At 38.4% G+C, this 17,987-nt stretch overlaps 1 protein-coding gene across 1 annotated transcript in view; it reads right to left on the bottom strand.

The window, feature by feature from the left end:
• Positions 1-6,136: 6,136 nt before the first annotated feature.
• NALF1 (NALCN channel auxiliary factor 1) overlaps positions 6,137-17,987 on the bottom strand; it is a 488,350-nt gene continuing 476,499 nt past the window's right edge. Inside the window, exon 3 of the mRNA XM_052785670.1 lies at positions 6,137-9,593. Within this exon, the coding sequence (XP_052641630.1) occupies positions 9,298-9,593 (296 nt within the window). The 3' untranslated portion in view covers positions 6,137-9,297. The remainder of the gene's footprint in view (positions 9,594-17,987) is intronic.

The raw sequence follows: 17,987 nt of genomic DNA, 5'->3' as shown, positions 1-17,987 counted from the left end.
CTTCGCTCACCCATTGCACGCACCTACCTGTGTGAGCGGGTGGTTGGGTCAAAAAGGCGGGTGGCTGGGAAGGTGAGTGGAGACCTCAGACAGGTTACAGGGCTGTGAGGAAACTGGGAGTCTTTTGGCTTAGTTCCTCACCGTATTTACAGCTCAGACTGTTACAAATGAGTTTTTATTTTCACCTGTTGTTTCCCACAGTACCTTATGCCAGCTTCACTGTATTTTGGCTCATCAGGAGGGACAGCGCTGATTTCCACAGACGTATTGCCATCCTTTAGTGTCACCTAAAATGGTTCCTAAAACATTTGAAGTCTGACTTGTAAATGTCTCCGTACTTACCTCTTTGAAGTGTTGTTTTGTTACCAATCCCTTTTGAGAATAACCAATCCGCGTGTGACCAGACAGACAAATATCTAATACCACTTATTGATTCAGATCCTCATCATAAACTATTGAGTATCCCATAGGTAATAAATGAACATGTATTTTTGTAGATGTCACATCACTGAAATTTGATATACACATGATCTAAAAATTAAATGCTTTTCTTTTGTAGGTATTATTTTTCATTTCTTCTAATTTTATTCCCTTGATAGGAAGTCTGAGATGAACAGCTGGAAAGTACTGATGTTATGTTATACAGTATAGTCTGGAAAACCAGTTAAATATGAGGAAATTACCTCAATCTTTATATTTTTGTCAGAGGCATTTTACAAAATAGGTAGCTGCAGTCCAGGTGAGAACACAGGTTCTTTTCTGTTTTGTTTTGGGTTTTTTCCTCTTTTTTTTTTTTGTTGTTTGTTTTTCTTTTGAGGAAAAAGGAAGGTTGTTTAAATTTAATCATTATTTAAAATCATTATCCCCCCCCAACACCTTGGGCTTAATTTCATTCACAAATCCCTAGTACCCAAAAAGTCAGACTCACTGGTTGCATCTTTAAATTTATTCTTAGTAGAGCATTATTTTTAGTATTTTTTCACAATCTTCAACAGTTTCTCCTGTCATTTTGAAAACAAGTTTTTCTGTGAGTCATTGTAATAAATTATTTCATCAAAGTTCTCTGTAAAAAATTAAAGATAGTATTAGTTGCTTAACTAAAGTTGCTATAATAATACAATATTTAATATATTATTACAATTTACAGGTTTTTTTTTTCTTTTTTTTTTCTTTTTTTTTTTTTTCTGGCAGGACCACGTAGCCCTCTTTTCAATGCTAAGAATCATAGGACATTCCATATAGTTAAAAAACACTGATGCCTGTTTAGGCCATTTCAAATAAAATCCAGTCCTTAACTCTGTAGAAAGAAAAAACAAAAAAAAGAAGGAAAAGAAAAAGGAAACAAGATTAAACACAGTTAATTAAATTTGCTTTTAACATGAGCTTTCTCTTCATACAATTTGGGAATAACAGAAGAGTAGAATAATTTTAATTGCAAATCTGTTAACATAAGCATGTAATTTGTAGCTGCATAGTTCAATATGAATCTTTAAAAGGCCAAAAATCTGGTTTTGAACAAAACAAAAAACAAACAAATGAAACCAAGCAGCTTCTGAAGAACTACATAAATAGTCATTAAGGGTTAATAATAAAAATGCAATAATCAGAATTCTTTAATTTAATTTTCACTTGTAGGAGTGAAAATATTGTCAATTTTTTTCAATATTTCTTCTAGTATTTATAATCCTGTGTAAGTTTTTGCATATTCAAACCCTGAATGAAGCTTGTTAGATTTCAGAAAAAGAAAGGTCTATCAAAGCAAAGCTCAAAGCTTTGGCTCAACATGACTTTTGCATAGAGCTGCAGCTAATTATTTGACCAACCACTTGGACAAACCTTTGGAACATTTCAATCTTTCAGCTGTTCACATGCTTATTTATCTTATCCATGTGAGTTTATACGTGCTCAAAGGGACCTTGGGCTTTCCAAATCCTCCCTGAAGTCAGTGGAAGGACTTGCGCTGGAACGGGCAGGTTTTGATCCATAGTATTAATCCTAGTTCTATCTAAATGAAAAGCATGAGTCCCATTGAATTCAGTGGACCTGTGGACTAGTGATGGATAGAAAACTGATGGGAGAACACCTCTCTGTGAAGGAAAAAATAAATCTTTTTTTGTGGGTTTTTTTGTTGTTGTTTTGGTTTGGTTTGGGGGGGGTTTTTTGGTTTTTTTTTCCTGCACATGTAGCAAATACAAAGTAGGAGAGCTTTACATCTTATCAAATGCATTTAATTTTTTAGAGGGCTACTAAAGCAAAAATATGTCCTAGGTCAGACCAGTGACTCTGTCAGAGAAAGGGGAAAGTGGAGGGAGGGAATGAATGGGAGAAAGAAAAGACAATTTTTTTTCTTCTTCTGCCTTTGTTTTTACTGGTCTTCTCCAAAACCCACAAAAACTAGTGACTATTTTGCCCATTATTCACAGGCCTGATATCTTCCAACCAATGTAGCTGCTCTGCTTTCTTTTCAGAGTTTTCCTAGAAAGCTGATTAGTAGCTGATAATAGTTAAGTACCACTACCGCATAGGAACTTGGTCCTGTAATGTGCTAGGTGCTATTCACCATCGGGTGAAGTAACTAGAACTGAGCACATTTGGTTGAAATCCTGTATCGCCTGTGCAAATTGTAATAAATGCTGTCAAAATTAGGTAATGCTACCAGGTTATCGACTGCTTAATATATAATCTGCCTACATTCCTCAGAGGAGAAGAGCATCCCTCTCCCACATGTGTGCTGTAACCAGACCTTGCATATTTTGACTAGGCCAATTAATACTTCATTAATTTGTGTCCACTGGAGCAACACCAGAAAAGAAACAGATAAAAATACTTCTTTCTCATTCAGTAAAGAGTAGCCTGCTGTTTAGAGAGAGGACTAGTGTGCATTCACAGGAAACTCAATCACTGCATTCTAGCTGGTATAGGGTTATCACTTCATCCTCCATCTGTATTTCATGCAAAAAAGCTGGTGTAGGAGCCTAAGGCTAGTAAAAAACTTTAGAAACATGAATCCCTGGTGGAGAGAGGTACTTCCTGGATGCTCAGAGGACGACTCTGAGGGCTAAAATAAGACTATCCTGTCCAGTGGAGACCACTGGCTTAGGTGGCACCTTCCTCAGTAGATTCTCTTTTTATATCACCAACTCCTATTGTGTACTACACTTCACCCAGCTTAATTCAGACGTGTATATTCACCACTTATAAGATGCACAAAAGTTTGGTGCAGCAATGCTCAGCGTTGTCCTGACTAAGGATACATTCAAATAAATCTTGCAGCGGTGTATGAAGATGTTATCTCCCTCTGCTGCCTGCTTTATCCCTCTGCCAGAAAGTACCTCTCTGCTTTCTTTGATTCCCTCCACTGCTAAAGTCTTGATGGAAAGGTACGTGTGCCTGTGTTACAGATGTCTCTGTTGGCAATCTAGTCTTCACCCAGATGCCCTTCATTTTGCACTGGAGTGGGACATCATGTCTTCTCTTCTGCTTATCCTACTCTGGGACAATAAATCCTGGCAAAACCATCCAGGGAGGCAGCTGGGAGGGGTAATGTCTGAGCTGCCCCAAAGAGCAATTTGTCAACAAACCGCTTGTCCCTTCTGCTGAGATAGTCCTCGGTCTGAGAATAGCAAAAGGATTTGAAGACATACACAGCTGGTAAAATCCTCACCCTTTACTCAGAGGGCTGGTTACAAAGCACGCCTATCATTTTAATCCTATCTCAGTTGGTCGGGGAGTTCAGCTCACGTCTTGCATTTAAAGTACACTAGTGCTTTCTCTGGCCTTCGTAATGGGGCCTGACTGAGACTGAGGGCATGAGCAGGGCAAGCACAGTCCGCTCTGAAGAGGAAACCCAGTCATTTTGTGTATGTCCAAGAGACGAACGTGGCATGAGGAGAATGAGAGAGTCTGGAGAACGGACTGAAGCACTTTGAATGGAGCCTCTCCCCTGGGACCCAGGACGGAGACCTCCTGTGCTCCTGACACCCACTGGAACCGCTGGGACGGGGTCTGTGCTGGGAACCTTCTGCAAAAGTCAAGGATTTGAATGAAAAGTTCAGAAGAATAATAACTAAGCTTGTAGGAGACAGGATAGTGGAATGAATAACCAAATATGTCCCTTCCCCCCAAATTTTTTATTTTTCTTATTACAAAATATATTTCTGCTGCTGAAATTCTACTTGGAAATTCACACTCCATAGTAAGGAACATAAATACAGTAATTTGGCCCTATTTATTTCATAAGTCTTATCCTTTGGTGGTTTTTTTGTATTTGTAATAATTGTGGATAACATATATTGGTGTCTCTCTTTTAAGATAGAACTATTTCTATACAGATCTACACCTACATAAGCATCTTTTTTTTCATCTCTGTTATATTTTGAAGAAGTATAGCTTGTTTCTCAGATGGATTTTCCAACTTGGCCCAGCTCTAGTTTTACTTTTTTTTAGTTTCATCACTCACAGTAGTTCTCTCTCCCTTCTTCCCCCTCCAGGGACAGATCAAGCCTGTTAACATTTGGAAAAAATGCCGGAAAATACTTGAAAACTTAGAGGTGTTCAGTAAACGTGATTGCTCAGAGTTGTTGCAGAACCTGCAGGCAAATTAAATCCCTCAGTTGAAATGTTATGCGCTCCAGTCCTATTTGCCATCCCAAAATCTAGTTTTAATGAGAACTATCATATTCAGAACTGAACGTATTCTTTTCCCAAGCTTTTCTAAAATACTGCTGTCTCCTGACAGCTGCTGACTGATGACAGAGCCTCTTTTTACCTCAGAAAGGCTATTTAGTTTCATCTCCGCAATGACGAGGTTTCTGTTAGTTTGTCCTCTGTGTTCCTAGCTGAATTTTGAAACCACTCCTTCACCAAGCTAATAAAACAGTAGACAATAATAAGAAAACAGAACCATTCACCATTAATTTGCCATCGCCAGGCTCTTGTTAAGACTCGGCATCCTCTGTTGATGCACCATGCCCACGAGCAATTCCTGAGTAAAGACTGTGGGACGATGAATCGAGACCTATGTGCTAGAGTGGATTTTTTGTGGGTGCATTCCTGTACCTGTATCGAGGCCCACTGAAGTCAGCATGACTCTGAGCCCAGCTCGAAGCCTGCCTGGGCAGGGCTCATCACAGCCCTGGGGCACCGACGGGAGAGACAGTGAAAGCTGCAGTAAGGACCAGGCACCTTCACAAACCCCTTAGGGGACTGCTTACAGGTAGCTTGACATTTCCTAAGACAAATTTGTTTCACTTTCCTCAGAGCTACCTCTGCTCTGCAAACGAGTTTTGCTTGTGCTTTGGATAGTCGCTTAAGACAGGTTTCACTGTGTAAATTTGTGTGCACGTACATAAGCTGTCTTCAGCTCTCACAATAAGCAGGTATCTTCTGTGCGGAGAGGCAATGCTTACAAAAAGGACATTCATTATAACAAATACAGAGAGAGCAGAAGACAACGTCCTTGTCCCTTGCTTTTTAATAGAAGAGTATAACTATATAAGCTGAGCGCCACATTGCGTACCGGATGAAACCTGCCATCTCTGCTGTTTGAAATACAGCGCTCATTCTTTCTTCTTTAATCACTTAGAATAACGTTATTTTTAACCCTCAGGAAGGAATTTCTTGAAAGTCTACGTTTGGTTTGTATCTATTGTTCCACAGGTTCTTTGGCAGCTGATGGCTTGGTTTCATCATTTATAGAACTAAAACTTCATTCTAACATTTTGTTGGTTTTGTCTTTAAATTATGGCGTGCAGAAGGACAGCCTTCACCTGCTATATTTAAAAAAAAAAAAGATACTGTCTCTTTAATGAAAAAAAAGCGTCAATATAATGTATTACCAAATGCAAATGCAATAAGGAATAACATATAGCTCTAGTTATGTTATATGACATTTGGCTTAGCAGTATTAACATATTGCACAAAATTTGGATTTTCCCTATTGCAGAAAATAAGACGATAAAAGACATGGGAAATTTTTCTCTTCCATATGATCATAAAATAAATTCTATTTTTTTCTTTTTCATCTCATCAGTCATTTGCAGAAATATTTTAGTACTAGTTCTTTGTTAAGCCAGCTCTTTATCATGTATGTGTTAGGCATACAGTACAAGGAGAAATGGAACAAGATGGCAGTTACAGCAGTGGCAAGATGCAAATTTATTCTGGCAAAAAAGTAATATGTGCACAATATCAAGCATGCTTAAGTTTGTGCCAGGAAAACTATTACGAATGAGGAATGGATGGAATGGAATTTTGCATCATACATGATTACGTGTTGCTTAACTTCATAGAAGAGTCTTTGTCTACTCCTGATGTCCCAGGTGCCACCAAGAGAAGCTGAATGCCACACTGCTGGAGTGAAAATGGCAACAGATACCCCAGCAGTAGTCATCTCTGCAACATGACTCTTTGTTTCAAAAATTAAAGAAACAGACATCAAAAAGATGACAGAGAAAATTCACAGACCATTGAACTGCAGGCACTAACTCCAGGTGGGGAAAGGGGGAGGAATTTATGACATCTTGTACTTGTGTAATAATTGAAAGTCTGTAATTTTTTTTCCCACTTCATTTTGCCCAAGTTTAATTTGGCTACTTTATGGATGTGATGATGTTGTCACTGTTTTTCCTCATGTCTCTCTCATATTGTATGACACGTGACTGAGTGTAGCCAAGCAGTGGAGGAGTCATATTTTTCACTGTCACCACCTGAAAACATTTTTATAGAAAAATAAGGGATGAAGAATGAAGAAGAGCAGGAGAGAAGAAAGAAAATGCCTTAAAGATAGCTCTCTACATTAATTCACCATGAGGCAAACCAGAAATAATAACTCTTCTTCATGTGCCAATTCAATCGGGATGAACCAGACTTGCTACTGTATTGGTACAGTGTAAAAATAGATGACAGTGAGTAATGGCGTGAACAAAAAACCATGAAGAACGTCACAGAAACGGATGTTGGATGGCCTTTGCACAGCAGAGGTAGATAAAGGTTATAACAAACTGTTTACTGACCACGCACACTTACTAGAATTAAGAGGTCAGTTGAACAAGAGCTCACCTAGTAAGAGCTTTCTCAGCAGTGTGACTCATCAGCTGTTGTACAGTACCAGAGCACTGCCCAGTTATTGCTCCATCACTTTTCAATAACATCTCTGTCCTTTCAAAAGTCTACATTCTACCATTAGTTAAGGCTTTTTCATTTGCATTTCTACATTTTTCCCCACTTTTTGCATCAATTCAATATAATTAATACATGCCCCTCTAACAGAAAATAAAATAACTAAAAAGCACCATGTTTTATTGAACAAAATATAGCATGTGCAAGGAAGGGAAGGGAGGAAGTATAGAAACAAACCAGTGCTGAAGAATTTTGCATTAGCTGGTGCTTTTTGTTGTTGTCATATTTGCACAGATCATTTTAGGCTCTTCAGTCCAGGTTGTAGTAAAACACTATCAAAACAAATACTCTTGCAAAATATTTGAGCTTTTGAAGCTTAACATGTGCATCTTGAACCGCTTAAGCAGCATGGTTATCTTCTTTTTGTTTTTCTCCAGAATTTAACAGACCATAAAGTGTATACAAAAACGCATTATGCACCAGTGATTAAATGTTCTTACAACATTAATATTTATCAAGGGGTATTTCATAGTTAGAAAGTAGGTAACTATATTTTATTTCCTAAGACAACATTTCCTATAGTTTTCCTTCGTCTCCCAGCTACACAACAAACATCTCTAAAGTGCACTTCCCAAGTGTAGTTAGAGAATAGGAAGGAATGTAAAGTTTTTAAAAACAGCCCTTATTAACTTTTCCTTCCATTGATTCTACTGTAAACTCTAAAAAGCCTTTTTAAAAAGCAAATTCTCGTACACTCAGCAGGTGAAATGTTCCCACAAAAATAAAAGGAAACAAATTAAAAACCACCCCAAACAATGAAAAATCAGCAATCGTATTACAATCTTTTCTCGACTACTCATTTCCTAGTATATCTTTACTGGTTTTATTGCACATTTATGAAAACGGTTGTCCTATATATTTAAAAAAAAATAGTTTCTTTATCTGTGCTAACACATTCTTGTGCACCCTTAATAACTAGAGTAACTTTCAACAACACGTAGATATTAGAAAAACAATGGAATCAAAACCAAAGGGATACTTTGTATTGTAGATGCTCAAAGGCTTCTAGTGTAATCTTGTTGAGACAAAAAGACTTGGATTTTGGAAGCTCTTTGCTCCCATTCCTTATGGAAAGCTGCTGGTTATGTGACAGCAGGAGAACTCAAAACGTAATTCACAATGAATGCCAATCCTTCACCTCCAATATGAAGGCTTCCCAACTACTCAACTTGCTGAGCATAACTGGTTTTACATAGCATATCTAAAAAAGGCTGCTCCTGTTCAACTGACCAGTGAGAAAGGACTGGACTTCTTCAAAACGGGTATTGGAGCAACAGTTTGTTATATATTTCTTTACATTTTTTAACTGTCCAATCCCACCTTGTAAGGAGAGCACTTGTTTGTTCAGCTAAAAGGAACCCCCTTCATGCTCCTTTTGGGTTTGCTCAGTCAACTGGTTTGTGCAACAGTGGCAGAGGCACACTGGAATTGTGTACCCATTCATTGTGATTACACAGACAGAAGCAAATGTACGTTGTCTGCAATGGGAGATGGGAAGGGGAAAGGAGATGAATGGTTCCCGTGGGTAAGAGGACAGTTAGGTTTGTTTGGGTTTATTTGTGGTTGCTTTTTTTTCTTTTTTTTTCTTTTTTTTGTTAAATTTTGTTTTGTTGTTCTTTTTGTGATTTTTTTTGTTGTTTTTTTTTTGTGTGTTTTGTTTTTTTTTTGTTTTTTTTTTTTTTTTTTGCTATGTCATGGAATCATAGCAGTCATTCCTCTAATAGAAACTGACAGGACATAAAAGACAGAACTATCAGATGAACACACACAATGACTAGAAATATATCGACAGAGAAAAGACTTAATTTAGCTTTGAGAAACCGTCCCAAAAATAAAATCCTGTATTAACAAGTGCAAAAAACAAACAAAAAAGAAACTCCAAACATTAAAACACAGTGTATAAAATGGTGTGAGAAATTTAAGTCACCATACAGCCTTTTAGTCAATAAAAAGCTGTGTTCGTGTGTCCTTGTTGTTTGGGTAGTGGCCCATTCTTTTCATTTTACCCAAAAGGTCATTCAAGAAGAGATCTGAGGGCAAAGCACTCAGTCCTTGCTATTTTTGACTGTAGTCATTTGGGCCTCTTGTGTTTCTATCATGTAAGATGAATCCTTTCTTTTATTCCTCGTTGGTTGAATGATCTTCCAAAGTTGTTACGCCTCCAAAGCCCAGTCCTGTTGAGTTCTGTGCTGCTGAGACTGTAAGTACTGTATGTAAGAGAATTAATACAAGAACACACAGTTTAAGTCTGCTGTTACACAGTCTTGATGCTGATGAAACTGTGAGCGATGTCCTGTGACACATTGTTGAGCCACTTGTTTTTATAGTCCCTTTGGATTGATGATCTGATAATAGTCCCCATCTGACATCACAGCATTCTGGTTCTGCATTGGTTGGATAGTTTTCATAGAGCCCTGTAGGGTAAACACGAGAAAAAATAAACATCAGGCACAAAAAGATTGGCAGAAGTTGGTGGCTCAAAGGAACAGTCAATCGTTTAGTCTAGGCTATCGAATGCACATCTCTGGCTGAGCCTGAGGCCCTCAAAACACTTGCCGGTTTGTATAGTTATTGTCGCTGAAGGGATATGCGCTGTCTAACAGGAAGCAACACCAAAAGATCATTCGACAGAAGTATGACACCGAGCATGCTTGTGGAAAGAAATGGCATTAAAAAGTAATTACTGATGTTTGAATGGTAAGGATTTTTGAGTCCTTCCTTCGTGGGAAGTAACAACTAATGATGAAGTAACAAGTAACCAAATGACATTTCCACAGAATTTGAAAGGATCTTGAAATTCTTCCTCAGTCTGCAAGCACATACCACTAATACCACTGTCTATGAAAAGTTAGGCATTAAATAGCAAATAATTGATATACTGACAATAGTGACAATATTGGTTGTCAAACCAATACAGATCCAACAGCTCCCAAACAGAGCTGTTCAGAGTCGACTTGTTTACCCTACCTCAGCTGAGTTCTTCCAGCTGGGGTGTTCTCTTTGGCATATCCCAGAGGTGAGAACAATCTTTCCTCACCATGCAATAATTGGATCTCTTGATATTTCTCACTATACATCTAGGCCATTTCTGCCTTTGGAACATTACTGAGTTACTCAGCCTGATCTGATTATGAATTTTTGAACAGTTAGAGGAGTTCTGTCTTTTCCGAAAGACACAACTGTCCTTTTGGAAATTGCCAATGCTGTCTGCATTGTTATATAGGAGAGTAACATAACCAGAGTGTTCTGTTTGCTTCTCACATATCTTCTTTTCTGACAAATTAAAAGAACCTAATTAGGCTGTTTAACAAATAGTCAAATGCAAGAATGTCTAACAAAATGGGCAAGCACCTTTTCTCCATTTAAACTGATCTTGGAACAAATTTTGCAGTAAATACTCTAAGGTAGTGCTAGGTTTTATAAAAAAACCCCACCTATCTGTGTTGAAATATTAGGATAAAGATTTTGAAAGCAGCTACATAATTGCTATAATTTATAAATTAACTTTACTTCTTGGAACAAGAATTACATTTTGTCTAAAGTATTACAGCAATGATATTACTTTCAAAAAGCAATGCCTACAAGTCTAGGCATAACAGTCTTGGGTCCAGGCACCAGACTGCTTGTACTTTGTGAATAACCTGTAAAGAAAAGCAGCACACCTTAAAATAAGATAAAACTGAACTCTTTGATTCCTACTTCCATAATATTTATCTGCAACTAAACAAAAAGTACATTAGGTATGCTGAGCATGTTAAAACGCAGATTAAACCTAGACTGGTACTTTTTTACATAGCTGACACAACAGTCTACTATGTTATACATGAGTCCAAATAAAGTTGTATCTATTTTTGGATTTAACCAAGTTTTTAAAGGTACAGGAATGAGAACAGCTTGCTTGATTTCTGTAAAGTCAGGGTTTACTCTGTAGGAAATCAGGCCATTTTTGCACCTATGTAGTCAGATGCTTAAGGCAGCATACCAATGCTTGAAAATTATTTATTCTCTCTCAGATCATCACTAAATGTACTTCATACTTTTGAAGAGATTCTGTTACATTTTGGAACTTGTGGACAGTTGTTTATTGCAAGTGTAATAAAGCAGTCTTATTGCTAACACCCTATTTTCTGAGACCCATCTTTTGGTGTTTGTGTGCATAAGAGTGTTTTTAAACATGGTAACAAACAGGAGGTGCCTCCCAGAGCAGGTAATTATACAATCTGTGCTGTGACTGCAGTAGCTCAAACTGTTAGCGGTAATTGAAGAGACACAGAGAATGGTTAATACTTTGATCCCACTGAGGCTTGTTTACTCTTCAAACTATATTTCGTGCCTTTCTTGTTATAGGGAAACCCAGACTTCCTTTGAAATCAAAGCCTATATATACAAGTTGGCAATCATAAGGTATTTAAATAGTTTGTATGCACTTACTGAATTATAAATAAATTGGAGGCAACTCCACATTCAAAGCTGCATTGAACTTGTTCCTTAATGCAAAATTACATTTCCTCTTTTTTTTCAATTCAGCAATCGAATTTAGGTTTTGAATTTGCAGTTACATATTTAATAATCAATTAACTACAGAACCACTATTCATATGACAGTTGCAGCACATTTAGATAAATTCAGTCAGAGCTTTTGCACTGAAATAATAAAACTTGATGACTGTGCTTCACCACATACTTGTTTGTAGCCATAAGTATCAGTTTTGGCCCCTTGGATCTTATCAGTCAGTCTACTCAGACAGAAGGCTACAAACCCGTGACTTGCCAGAAAGCCTGGAAAGCTGGCTACATCAGCATTGGAAAATCAAGGAGGAAAAACCTAGTTTGTTCTTTTATCAAAACATTTTATATGGACACAGAGTTTGGGATAAGAAATAAAAAGGATCAGTTCAGCTTGCAGACAACATTACTCTGTAATACTCGGATGTTCGTTAATTGTATTTCTGAGACTGACTTACCAACTGTTACTGGTTCGAAACCTACTTTGCTTTTCACTTTTCACTTAAAATTCTCAGCTCTGGATCTCCCTTTTCCCAACTTTTCCCAGCACTCACCTATATTTTCACCGGCAGAAATCTCAGTGCATATGGAGGTTCTTGGACCTTGATCATAATCAAGGATCTAGAATTTGCCAGGATACTTTTTGGTATCAAACCATTCTCCAGACAGATATGCTATCACTCACGAAGGTCATGTAAAAGCTATCTCTGCTTTTTAACTGGATAGTTTTTTCACAGGCAGAAAACATTTTGATGATCAGCACAGCAGCTATATCTGTAGGGAGTGTGAGTTCCTAATACTGATGCAAGAATTAAGGCTACTCATTTGACTGAAATTATGTTCATGGATACATGACTGTAGATAAATCTAGTGTATCCTGTTCAGCTGAATCATACTGAAAAAGGTGTGACAGCATGAGCATGTTACTCACTTTGTGCGGAAAAAGCTTTGGGGGAAAAGCAGCAAACAGCAAATAAGTTCTTAAACAAGAATTAAAATCACAAAGACTGTCTATGCATGCATGGTCTGCTGACCAGCTAGATCACCAGCTAACTCAGAGAATGCTCTGGTTTCTGTTGAGCACTTGCATTTCTTTTGCTCAGGAGCCAGCATGCAAAAGAGGTGGTTGCATTTCCACATCTCACCGCAACACTTCTCAGGACGTGTCATGCTTGTAGCTGGATCTGTACCTGCAGCAGCTGCTCTGGCTTGGCCCGCTTCTTGGTTTCTTTGCTACGGAAAGAGCTATGGAGCCAGAGTATTCTGCATCAAACGAAACTGGCCTGGTTGATGTATTTGTTGTCATTGCTGGATAAGTATTTTGGAAAGCCACAGAAATAAACCAGTTCTTACTGTATGTTTTTTCCTCATTTTCTTTCTGTAGAACTCTGAATTGTGGTCTCTCTTAACATAGATTTCTGATTATTTTGAGAGGCATACCAAGCTTCTTGTGCTTGAAGAAAAGGCCATGAACTAGAAGAAGAAACCTGGTAAGTAGATGTAGTATACCAGAATTTTTGAATGCTCCATTTTATTGTGAAGCCCAAAGTAAATAATGTCTGCCAAGAGTGATCCATCCAGCAGTGACATCATTGTAACAGTGAACGCCAACACTCTGCATGACATTTCTCTTTCTGGGGAATTATTTCTGAGATTTCAGTATTAACATTTCCCAACTACAGAAGGCAAGAGAACACATTAGATATTATATGACTAGATTTTGCTGCTTGCTTACATCTGATCTGCAAGCCAGCACTCTTCGATCTTATCCAGATGGTCCTCTCAATTTCTAAATTTCTGTGTCTGTGACACATTATGATGCTTCTGTTTAGACATGTATTTTACACCCTTCATATTATAAAAAGTAATAAAATGAAATGTAGAAGAAGGCTTAAAGAGAAATAATTTATTCTTTAGTCAAACAGATTATTCTTAAACTGGTGAATAAGGCTGTTCAGCTCTTTTGAAAAGGCTAATTTCCATTTCGGACTCCATTCCAATGGTTGGAGGAAATCTGGGTTGCTCTGTTTTAATTTTGTTTTATCACTATATGTTGGTGACTATTTTAGATAGTTGCCTCGGGGATATTTTCCTGTGTGTACATGTCCACATTCAAGAAAAATTCATTGTGTTTCTTCACCATGCATGGATATTTTTTCCCTGAAATATTTACAGGACCAATTTCCTCCTGTTGGTGTTATCCCTGTAAAAGTGACTGAGCTGCTGCAGGTCAGAAAAATAAGTAAATAGCTAACTCTCAAGGCTATGTTTTATCTCTGCTATGTTGAGATACAGGATAAGGGTCCGATAACTTGCTTCTAGCAAGCATTTGGCTTTCCCCAGCTCCCCCTCCAGTTTTGCTTCTATTATGTACAATTTTTGATCAAAATTATTTACTACTGTGACATGAAAGGAAAGGGTCATACATATCTAAAAGTACTGTGTTACCACAGAAAGTTCAGGGATATCAATAGGTTAATTGCCTGGGGCTTTTTATGGAAGAACATTTGCAGCTAACAAACTTATTATGATATGAGACCTCATTCATGGGAAAGCCCCAATATTCTAGACTAGAAGAAAACTACAGTCAAAAAGATTAGCCATTTAGTTGACAGATTCTGTTGCAAAACCACGTCAAATTTTCCTTGTAAGCAGATCCATAGCTAGTAACTATTTAAACCATGCTTGTCAAACAAAAATGGGATTTGTCCTGCTGTCTGTGTTAGCTTAATATTTTGATATTTTAGGACCTACTAAGAAGTGTAGGCAGGAGGCAAATGACACATTATTATGAGTTATTTTTAGAGTAAGAATTTGGATTAAGTATATAAATTTTTTTGAGTTTGCCAAGAACAACATAAAGCAGATTGAATTCAGAGATTTTTCTCTTCTTGAATTGTTCTACAAAGAAAAGATTGTGATGCATTCTATATATCAATTTTTCTCAAGGAAATTGCTTTTCAAATTGCACTGAAATCAGGGCATCTGTTTTGAAACAGACACTCTATAGCTAAACCTGCTGGTGAAACCCAGGCACACATTACCCCTTGAGAGGAAGCTGCAGTTTAAAGTATTGTTCCTAATACCTTTGTTGAGCTTTGTTAGTCAACAAACTCTTTCTACAGATTGGTGAGAATTCTCTGTAATAATTCTCACTATGTCCTTAGAAACATTAGTGTGTGCTATGAAACATGATTGAGTGTTCTGGTGAATACTCTTCTTTACTCTAAAGGAGGAGGAGTTTCTGAGGAAGCACTACTTTGCAGGGATCACATAAAAATATGTTACTGATGTTTGCCAAAAATTGATATATGAGAGAATGTTCACACTATGCATTCCAAGCAACTGAGGTGTTGATTGGAACACATGAAATTAGGAGCCTAAATTAATATGAACCGAATGGAAAGATATGAGTGATTCAAAGCACCTGAATCACCTGCCCACTCACCTCTTCTCTCCCCTTACTTTCTCTTTCTACACTGAAAAGTATCAGAAGTGTGTTCAGCACAGGAAAGTAGACAAATTTGACTCTCCTCCTGCTGACAGAAGACTCATTCTGATGACGCTGCTCTTAGGAAGTGCCAGAGGGTGCCATGCTGGTTTTGGAAGAAGCTGATGCAACGCATCTCTGCCTTATTGCTGCTCACTACATTCCCTTCCTTTCCTTCACAGGGGAACTTAAGTGCTCCTTTAAATTCCGTGACATCTATTGTACAGGCAAAGAGCGTGAGAACATGGCTGAGATTTCCTGCCTGATACTTGCTGCTGGGTGATGGCCCTGTTATGCCACAAGGCACAAAGAGACCGTAAGTCTTGATCAATACAAAGAAAGCCCTTAGCAACACAGCTAGCCCTAATTCTGCACTCTAAGGTGGTCCAGACTTGGCACACAGATAGCAGTTTTGGGACTGTACTCCCAGCAGGCAAATAGGCTACATCTGTATTAACAAGTAGTTTGGGGCAAGAGGAGAAGATCTGTATAATGAAACAGCTGGTGCTGAGTATCTTGTGTCAACCCTAAATACATTTGGAGGGTTTTTACCTCACTCTAGCTCTAGTCTAATTCTGTAGACCATTTGTGCATCAGCGGTTGGGGCGTGCTAGGTATGGTCCTGTAGCACATCTCCTAGTTTAGTTTAGTCCAAAGGAACCCAGTTTGTATCCTCCAAGACCTCTCCCCAGTGCAAGTCAAACAGCAAGGACTATGAACAGGAGATTTGCTTCAAAAGTACACTCCTGAACTAGATTGCTAATGTGGATGCAACTGCAGCGTTGGTCTTGATGGCATATCCTGGCTGCTCGGGGAAGGGCCACGTGTGCGGAGGAGAGGTAACCTCTTCTCCCCTCTCTTTGGGCAACTCTGCTGATCATTTGGTGAAAACTGAGCTCTCATGTTTTCTGCGTTGAGCAAACTGCAGGCCTGAATGGATAGTTTTGGCTGTGAAGAAAACATTTATGGCCTCTGCATCCTCTTTCTGTCTCCACTGGGAGATGGCAGCAAGTCAAACAGAAACAGTTCATGGGCTGGACCAGTCCCCAGGCCAGCTGCTGGACCACATTACTTTGGAAGGCATGGGAAAAGCAGGAGTTGTGAATCATTACCAGTCTCTTCCCAGTGCTCTGTACATAGAGTCATACAACTTTCAGCTCTCTTTTCACACTCAGAGAACATGTGTGAAAGAAATCTTCCACATCTTCCATTCACACTGGAGGAAAAAAAGGAAAAGATGGCTACATAAAAAACTTTACCTGGAACTTTGCACGGGACTCATTCACTGTAATCTGCCGCGTGTGTGTATGTATGCCTAAACACTATTATTATCTCCCTTAAATAAGATTTTGTTTTGCACGGGCAATTCTAGACATCTGAGCTGCAGAAAGAAACATTAGATGAAACCACTGGAAACTTTAATCATATGGATATAAACTCTGAAAGTCTAAACTGAAAGCAACCGTTCAATTTTAACGAATATTAAAAACAGTATGTTCCAGAACGATTTCTTTCCTTCTATTTCCTAGAAGAAAGGGGGGAGAGGGGAACACAAACTTCTTCCTAGCTAACTGCATGTTTCCATAATCAGAACCACACTGTGATTCTGATTGTTTTGATTAATCTCCCAAGTACTTCCTCTTGCACTGCAATGGTCTCACATCCTCACATGCTTTTTTACAAAAGACAAGTTCTGGTGATACACAACTAGTGTAGCATCCCCTCTGCTTTTCCCACTATCTACGTTCATTGGAGGTAATCAAGTAAGACATTCTCAGGCTAGAATACTTCTTACTTATTATACCAGTCCTTCAGGAATTTCCAAGAAGTCATTATTAATCCATATTATAAACTACAACTTTTTTTTTTATTTGATGGTGTCAGACATAACAATGACTGCAAAATTTCTTGGGAAAAATAGCCAGTCCTATGCTGTTTTCTCATCACGTGGGCCTTCTAGGGAAGGATAAAACCTCTGTTATTATTTCTTTTTACAATCTCCAGTACTTTTTTTTTTTTTCAGCCTCCAACCTCGAGAAAATTCTGCCCTGAAAGAAAAAAAAAAGTATGTGAGTTCCCTGTCCACCGGTGCCCCCATGGCCCCGCTCCCAGCAGGTGCTCACCGCTGCGGCGGGATGGGGATGGGGAGGGGAGGCGGCAGCTTGGTACTGCTGTTGCAGCTCCTACTGCTGCTGGTGACATGAAGCCACACCAGCCTCTTATTTAACTGCAATTGGAAAATGGCCTGTAATATTTGTATGTACATCCTGCGCTCTGTGCTGTAATCAATATCAAATAAAAACAGTATCACCCGTACAACTTTTCCTGTTACTTGCCTTCCACTGCGTATTGAAATGTTTTATAGAAATCGGTCCTCTGTCTTTCCATTAACCTAGATCTTTACTGGACCTTAGAGGAAATAGTCTGTTACCATGGAGTGGATGAAGGGAAGCCCTCCTTATAAAACTGTTGCTTCTAAAACATTATTAAAGAAAATCAGAATCCACAAGTTCTTGAAGTTTCTCAGAGATAAATCATCCTATAAGCAGAGGGGGTCATTTTTTTTGTCCAGAAAATATTTTATAATTAACAGTGTTCCTTAGTTAGCCAGCTAGTCTTTCATTAGTTTCATGGGGGAAAAAATCTCATACCGACATAACCCAATTCAGTTCCTGCTGGATTCCTCTGAAAATGTAACTCAAAATTTCAAAAAAGGACCTGTAGGATTTCTCTCCAGGGGATGCCATCGGAGCCAGGAGCAGCAGAGATATTCAAGCCTAATTTAAATGACTGACAGGCTGTGGCAAAATGCC

Source organism: Harpia harpyja, chromosome 4, assembly GCF_026419915.1.
Source record: "Harpia harpyja isolate bHarHar1 chromosome 4, bHarHar1 primary haplotype, whole genome shotgun sequence".
Classification (NCBI taxonomy): domain Eukaryota; kingdom Metazoa; phylum Chordata; class Aves; order Accipitriformes; family Accipitridae; genus Harpia; species Harpia harpyja.
This window is presented reverse-complemented; position numbering and strand designations above follow the sequence as displayed.